This window comes from Propithecus coquereli, unplaced genomic scaffold, assembly GCF_000956105.1.
Source record: "Propithecus coquereli isolate 6110/MARCELLA unplaced genomic scaffold, Pcoq_1.0 Scaffold94, whole genome shotgun sequence".
NCBI lineage: Eukaryota > Metazoa > Chordata > Mammalia > Primates > Indriidae > Propithecus > Propithecus coquereli.
The window spans coordinates 182,977-191,211 of record NW_012155729.1 but is presented as its reverse complement, the minus strand read 5'-3'; the positions used below and the strand labels follow the sequence as shown (position 1 = coordinate 191,211).

Sequence of the window (8,235 nt, the reverse complement as noted above, 5' to 3'; positions counted from 1 at the left end):
CTAGGAATATATTTAACTAAGGCGGTAAAAGACCTCTACAGGGAGAACTATGAAACATTGAAGAAGGAAATATCAGAGGACATAAACAGGTGGAAAACCATACCATGCTCATGGGTCGGCAGAATCAACACTGTTGAAATGACTATACTACCCAAAGTGATCTACAGATTCAGTGCATTCCCGTTTCCCACTTTTTGATGTTATAAGCCTATAAGTTGCTTTGTGGTGTTTTATTGCAGTGTGTTTCCAAATGTATGCAAACCAGGGGAAAGGGAAAAAGAAATCTTAGAGCTTTTTAACACTTTTCTTGATTATTCTCTAAAACCAATCTAAACATTTTGAAAAGTGCAAGGAAAGTAGTACAACTTTGTTCATTTGATGTGTTTATTTTTAAAAACAATTTTTTAAATCTTCAATTAATCTTTAATAAAATTCCTGATAGATGGGTGGCTTTGTGGGTGGCTTTGCCATGGACTTGGCGTAGTGCCTTTATTCCAGTAACCTCTGTGTCTCTCTCCAAGAAATCTGAATGAAATGAACTTCATCTTGTTTTTTCAGTCCAAGAAAACTGTAATACCATTGAATATAATATTTTGAATTGTAAAAGCAGTTTTCACCTCACTTTCTGGAGATAGTCTAAAGTTAACTCATCCCCGTGAAACCTCCCTCTGTTCACAGATCTGGGTTCACAGTGCCCACAACGCCAGTGGTTATTTTACCATCTACGGAGACGAGTCCCTGCAGTCGGATCACTTCAACTCAAGGTTAAGTTTTGGAGACACTCAGACTATCTGGGCACGAACGGGCTATTTGGGGTTCCTGCGGAGAACGGAGCTCACAGATGCGAACGGAGGTGAGAGCCCAGGCTGCCCCACCCCCACAGGCAGAGGTTAGGTTCCCCTAGAGAACATGTGTCTGAGGATTGGGGTGGCCAAACCCAGAGGACTTGTGTGCTGGCTGCAAATCACCCAAAAACAGCTAAGTGGGAAAGAGAGGAAAGCAAAATGCAAATGTGTCCCGTGAGCTGAGCTGTGTATTCTCCCAAGAACCAAGATGTAAACCAGGGAGGAGCCCAGAAGGCACAGGCGTCAGTGTTTCCCCCAGCAAAGCGTACTCCCTCCAGGTCCAACTGAGGCAGAAACCAGCCAGTGGCTGCGGGAATGTGCGTGCCACTGCTTCCAGGACGGGGTCTCTGTCCGGGAAGGGAGAGGCCGTGAGGCTCTTGGACCCTGGCGATGGGCTGTCTCTGCTGTGGTCGCTGTGCCCAGTGTGGGGCGGCGAGGGAGGTGGCTACTGCTGGTGTCTGCGGGACGCAGGGGTGAGATGTGAAAGTGTGCTTGTGTATTGTATTCTTTGCTGGTTCCAGAATCCTTCCCTGCCTCCTCCATTCCACTAAAAATAGAGGCAGAACTTGGCTGTTTTGCAAGGATGGTAGCCCAGGCTCTTGGTGAGCTCCTACCTAACCAAAGTCCCAGGGAGATGAGTTTGTAGATGTCAGTGGGGTCCCTGACACAACCGTCCAAACACTCACACTAGCCTGGCCCAACAGGGGCTGAAGGTAGGAAAAAAGTACAAAAATATTCTGGCATAACATTTGCCTTGTGGGAAATCTAGACAAATTTGAGTATCTCGGGTTCCTGTGAAGAGCTGAGTTTAGAGATGTAAAATTTGTAGCAGTTTATTCCTCCCAAGGAAGACTAGGAATATTCCATTCTGCTGAGTCCCAGGGAGCTGGGACAGCAGGCTGTCACCCCCAGCCACTGAGAGTTTGAACCCCCAACCATGGGAAGAGAGATGAAGCTCCCATCATGAGCAGAAGCCAACAAGTAAATGTCTCCATCTTTTCTGACTCAAATTTTTAAAGATTTATTTTGTGGTATTTTGTCAATCACGTCTTTCAGATTTTCCTTGATGTACTTACTACCCTATAAGACTCAAGGACATATTTTCTAATCGTTAAGGAGAGGTAGGGCTGACTACATGTTGTCATTGTTATTCCAAGGATCAAAACAAATTTCATGGCTACACGAGCTAAGGGAATCTTCCTTCATGAGCGTTACTGGAAACCGTGCTTGCTTTTCCCGCTTATACGTGGCATTAGTAGGTGCTCAGTGAAGAACTGCTGGGACAGGGTCGGAGGGAACCGGGTTTAATCTGGGCTGTGCTGCGTCCTGAGTGGCCCGAGCGGGTGGGGCCTGGGAGGACTCCGCCCACATGCGTCGGCCCCCGGGATGCAGACCGCTGGGCGCTAACCCGGCACCGACTCAGCCCAGAGTGGCTGCAGAGGAAGGTGTGACCGCGTGTTTGGCAGCATCCAGAAGCTGATCCAATCACAGGTCTCTCAAGCAGCAGTGTGGTGGCTCCACCGCCAGCCTTGCAGCACCCGAGTCCCAGCAGAAGGGAACCGACCTTCCCCAGACCAGCGTCCCTCAGGGTAGCTTTCAGCCCTTGAAAGGAGAGAGTGGCCCGAGCACCATGGCCATGAGGCACTCACACGTGTTTGTTCTGGAACAGAGCGCCACGACGCCCTCTACGTGGTGGGGGCGCTGGACGAGGCCATGGAGCTGCGGGGCATGAGGTACCACCCCATCGATATCGAGACCTCGGTGATCAGAGCCCACAAAAGCGTCACGGAGTGGTGAGTCGGGAGTGTGGGGGTTCTGCGGGGGCGGGGGAGACGGCAGCGGTGACGCGCACCTGCCTCTCAGGGGCTGAGTGATAAAGGGGTCCTCACAGAGTTGGGGTGTTGCATGTTACTTCCAGACAATGGATTTTTGTTACCGTGACACCATTGCATTTGATAGCATTTTCCAGGAAGCCAAGTTTGATTTACAAAAGCATGACGTAGGAAGGAACCAAGTTCACACATACGTAGGCACAGAACATACCTTCATGGCTGAACTGTGAGAAGTATGATACCTGGGCAAGCTCTAGGCTGGAGCAGAGGCAGGGTTCCGGCCAAGCTTCCCCAGATACATGTGGAAAGAAGACTCACTTGAATTAAAGCAAAGCCATTGGTGACAAGCCACCTGGGGCAGATGTCCTAGGGGAGGGGCCCAGAGCAGAGTCTGGGCCCAGGTGAGAACTCGGTGTCCCCTCCGCAGGGGCTGGACTTTGTCTTTCTGTCTGGCCACTGAATCATTGTGAAGTGCTGAGTGTGTGAGAAACAGCAGGTTTTCAGGGCAGCTCGCTGGTGTTCCCCGACATGCGGGGGTGGCCTAGAGGCCGGGGAGCCATGGGTTAAGTCAGCCAGTCCTGAGGACTTTCTCGGGCTTGCTCAGGGTCTCTATGTTGCTTTTTTTTTTTTTTTTTTGAGACAGAGTCTGGCTCTGTCACCCGGGTAGAGCACAGTCATGTCATTATAGCTCACTGCAGCCTCCATCTCCCAGGCTTAAAGTGATCCTCCTGCCTCAGCCTCCCAAGTAGCTGGGACTACAGGAGCCCAGCCCACTTTTCATTCTTAAAAGCAACACAGGCCGGGCGCGGTGGCTCACGCCTGTGATCCTAGCACACTGGGAGGCCAAAGTGGGAGGATCGCTCGAGGAGCTTGGGACCAGCCCGAGCAACAGCGAGACCCCGTCTTTACCAAAAATAGAAAAAAATTAGCCAGGTGTGGTGGCGCGTGCCTGAGTCCCAGCTATTTGGGAGGCTGAGGCAGGAGGATCACTTTAAGCCTGGGAGATGGAGGCTGTAGTGAGCTATAATGACATGACTGTGCTCTACCCGGGTGACAGAGCCAGACTCTGTCTCAAAAAAAAAAAAAGAAGTGACGCGACACCAGATTTATTCGCTCGACGGCAGACGGGCGCTCACCGGGCGGCACCTGCTGAAACCAGTCCCAGTCTCGGGTCAGAGCCCCCGGAGGAGGCACATTCCGAGATCTCTCAGCAGTTCTCTTGGTGGTGAGGGCGGTTCTGCGGCTGCGTGTGCGTCCTGTGGCCCATCGGTCTGCGGTGGGCAGGCGGGCGTTTATTGCCGTCAGCCAGTCCGCGCATCGAGTGCTTGGCAGAGCAGATGAAATGGAGTTTGCTCGCCTGCGAATCGTCCTGGTTCAATGTCCCAGATTGTCGGAGTTTCCGGCGTTCTTAGCTCTGGAGAAAGGACAGAAAGCCAGGAAGACGGTCAGCCTGGAAGCCGGGCACAGGCCCTGCCTCATTTTCCACCTAAATAGCCAGAAATACCAGTTACAGCCTCCTCATTTTTGTATTTTTAAGAAAATAACTTAATTGGCTTTTGTCACGTCCCTCGAGCGTTTTCTGTCTGGCTTCCACCGTAAAGGCGGCTCTGGGGGGCCTCTCCGTGTCCCTGTGGGCCTCTGGTCCACGTGCCGGTCTTCCCTCTGCGCCGCTGGGCCGCGTGGCCACTGGCCCGAGTCTGCCCCTCCCGTGGCCAGGGACCTCACTCACCTGGTCCACACGGGGCGCCGGAAAGAAGAAGAGTAAGTGGTTTTTATCCAGACAGACTTTGACACGTCAGGGACCATCGGTCGCAAACTCGGGCTCCTCCTCCCCTCCGCTCCGTGCTGGGAAACGCTGCGGCGTCAGCGCCTCGTGTCCCGGAACCCCACGGTTTCCCTGCTGCCAAATCGGGCCCAGCCGGATCTTTGCACGTCTCATCAGCTGATTCTCAGGGTTAGAACAGCAGGCGCCGCCCTAGGAGAGTTCTGACCCGGCTGCCACAGACCCTTGGCTCCCAGGGGTGACGGTGGAGCACGTCCCTGGCCTGCTCTGCTGCCTACGAGAGCCAGGCTGACGTCTGACCTGTCGGATGTGCCGTCAGTTCCAAACGCCGCAATAAAATTATACCAAAGTGCCTGTGAGATTTACATAATGTGGTATCACAGAGCCACAGAACGGGCTCCCATGGCCGCGCAGAGCAACACTTTAACATCACAGGAGCCAGGTGTGGGAATTAAGTACCACGTCGTCTTGGAAACGTTTCTCAGCGGGATTGTTTCCTTAGTTACGCAGCTGCCACAGAGCAAAGTCCGGGAGAGACCCGCCGAACTCGCTCTCCGGTTCGCCCTTTGATTCCAACATGCACAGGCCGTACTGAATACAGCAGTGAGTCCCCCAAAACACACCCCACTCAGCTGGAGGTGAGCGTGTGGTTGGGCTTGAGAGCAGAAACCAGCAGCCTGAGCCTGGCGTCCACGCAGCTCCCTCTGGCCTCTGCAGCTAAGCAGACTGTGGGTGCCAAGGTCCGTGAACGTCAGGGTCCTTAAACCAGCGGTCCCCACCCTTTGGACACCAGGGGCCGGCTTCGTGGAAGACGGTTTTTCCGTAGACCGGGGAGGGGATGGTTTCAGGATGATGCAAGCACATCACGTTTATTGAGCAGTCAGACCTCTCTGCTGATGACGATCTGTATTTGCAGCCGCTCCCCAGCGCCAGGGTCACCGCTCAGCTCCACCTCAGGTCATCGGACATTAGGTTCTCACAAGGAGCCACAACCTGCACCCCTTGCACGCGCGGTTTGCAGTGGGGTTCCCGCTCCTGTGAGAATCTGATGCCGCCGCCGATCTGACAGGAGGCGGAGCTCGGTGACGCGAGCCATGGGAGCGGCTGTAAACACAGGAGGAGCTTCGCTCCCTGGCCCGCTGCTCACCCATCTCCTGCTGTGCGGCCCGGTTCCAATAGGCCACGGGCCGGTACCAGTCTGGGGCCCGGGGATTGGGGACCACAGCCTTAAACAACCAGTTCTAAAAGCCAACTCTCCAAAGTTCTCGTGGTTTCGGACGTAAAGTGCTGGATTTCTGCTTCTGGAAGTCAGGCAGACTAAACACTGCGGTGCCCTTCCTGCTGAAAAGCAAGTAGATGCCAAATAAAACCCTTCTGGACAGATCTTCCTGCTGTTCGTCGTCCCCCGACTCGGCACTTTAGGTGGAACCCGGCGTCGCGTCCCCAGGTCTGCGGCTGGCCGGCCGCAGAGTGCACTGGGCTGGGTGTGCGCCCAGCGACTCTTCTCCACGAGGACCACAGGGCCGGCCCCGCCGTGTCCCTGTCCTCGCGATAGCAAAGGCAGCTGAGGACAAGCCACGCACCGGCACTTCTCAAGCCTCTGCCGGCGTCGCCCCGGCTAACGTGCCGACCAAGCTCCGGGCCGCGCCCAGGACGGGGACTTGCCCCACGGCGCACAGACGGGGGCCGCCACGCATCCCGCCGCCACACGCCCCTCGGCGGCAGAGCAGGGAGCTGCACGCGGAGGCCCAAGCTGCTTCCCAGGCAAGTGCCGACGGTGCCCTGACCTCGGTGAGGGGCTGGGTCCCCCGGGCGGCAGCACAGAGGCAGGACAGGAGCGCAGACTCCTCTGAGCAGTAGAAGTGGGAACACGCGGGGAGAGGAAGCCACCGCCAGAAGGCAGAAGAGAGCGCCAACAGCGGCGCTCTGCCAGGACGGTTGTGTGCGGAGTGCTCCGTGCGTGGCTGTCGGGAGCCTCGGGCAGGCGTGAAGTCGGCCAAGTGTAGGTTTCCGAGAGGAGCCCTCCCGCCGTGGCCAGCCTGGACGGTAACGCTGTTTCTTTCTGTCTTTCAGCGCCGTGTTCACCTGGACAAACCTGCTGGTGGTCGTGGTGGAGCTGGATGGGTCGGAGCAGGAGGCCTTGGACCTGGTGCCCCTGGTGACCAACGTGGTCCTGGAGGAGCACTACCTGATCGTGGGCGTGGTGGTCGTGGTGGACATCGGCGTCATCCCCATCAACTCCCGCGGGGAGAAGCAGCGCATGCACCTCCGCGACGGGTTTCTGGCCGACCAGCTGGACCCCATCTACGTGGCCTACAACATGTAGCCGCGTCCCTCCGGCTTCTGTGGACTCTCGCAGAGACGGACGCGTTTTCCCGGTGTCCGCCGAAACGCGCAGACACGGGCGACATTCGCCGGAGCGGAGCCCCGTGCGGTGTGAGGGGAAGAGGAGGACTTCTCGCAGCGGTCGCCGTCGGCGCGGAGACGAAATGTGAATTTGCCACTGAATTTCGCTCAGAAGGACTTTGGATTCCTGCCTTCAGTCTGTCGGAAAAGCCCATTTCAAAAACTTTCGTTTCGTTTCTTTTCTTTTTTAATTATTGGATAATAAGTGCTTTCTTCGTAAATGTGGTATTTTGTTAAGCCGAAATAGCAATTAAAAAAAATCCTGCCCTCCAGATGGGTTCTCTCAAACAGTTTCTGTAGTGTGACAAAGAATTGTTTTCTCTGTTTTAATGTGTCATGAAATCTTGATGACATGGATCTGTTACTAATTTAAGCCATTGCTAGATCTCATCCTTTTAGGAAAGTTTATTGAGGTACGAGAAAACCTTCCAAATAGCACCTTCCAATTAGATTTTAGCAGCTTTCTTTGTCAGAAACGTGCTGAAGAAACAAAGGCCGATATGTGACCTTTGAAGTTAGCATAGAATGAGAAGAAATTATAAATAAGGTGTATTTCGGCAATTATCTTGCAAATATCTTTGTACTAAACTAAAAAGATAAAATAAGTTAACTTCCTCAATATGTAATTATGTACAAAACGTTTAATTTATTTTGATCTCTTTAGAAGTATAAAAGAGAAAAACATTCAAGAATATTAAAGTCTTGTAATGTTTGCTAATATAAAAAAAAGTGTTGTATTATCTTGCGTGGATAGTATCACAGCAAATATATATATGAAATATAAATTCACTAATGAAAAAGGAGACTTTAAAGTTTAAAACGCAGAGCTTGTCACGTGCATGGTGTGCCCTCCCCGCCCCCACACACTCTGCTCTCGCCGGCAGGCGCAGGCGGCCAGACGCCCGGCCAGAGACAGCCAGTGCCGTCCCTGTGCTCTCGGAGGCGGCGAGGGGCGTCCGAGCCGAATGCGCACTGTTCCTCCTTTGCCGTGGGGACAGCGGTGACTGCTCGTGCCAGCACTTGCCGGCCACGCTCGAGGGGCTTGGGCTGGCAAGTAGCACTGTTTTCTTAGCTGCAAGCATCGTTGCACAGCGCTGTTCATCATTTTCGTTAGTGTCACCTTGTTTGGTCCTGGGTATGCAAAGGAGGGTGTTCTGTGGTCATTTGCACGGCTCGTTGACCCCCTCAGATGGCCAGTGTGGAGGGGACTGTCCCCTCGTCTTAAGACCCAGCCGACTCCGTGTGAGCCCCTGGTCTCTGGGGTTCCCTCGTGGGGAGCACGAGCCCCGGGGAACCGTAACAGAGCCCCGGCTGGAGCAGGAAATCCTCCCAGCGGTGTCGCTTGCCCCCGTGGAGGAGCACGGCCCCG

General features: G+C 54.1%; 1 protein-coding gene across 1 annotated transcript in view; it reads left to right on the top strand.

The window, feature by feature from the left end:
- The window catches only part of DIP2C (DIP2 disco-interacting protein 2 homolog C (Drosophila)), a 114,409-nt gene extending 107,322 nt beyond the window's left edge, over window positions 1-7,087 (top strand). Inside the window, exons 35-37 of the mRNA XM_012664942.1 lie at window positions 679-853; window positions 2,515-2,638; window positions 6,534-7,087. Coding sequence (XP_012520396.1) covers window positions 679-853; window positions 2,515-2,638; window positions 6,534-6,786 — 552 coding nt within the window. The 3' untranslated portion in view covers window positions 6,787-7,087. The remainder of the gene's footprint in view (window positions 1-678; window positions 854-2,514; window positions 2,639-6,533) is intronic.
- Window positions 7,088-8,235: the final 1,148 nt, after the last annotated feature.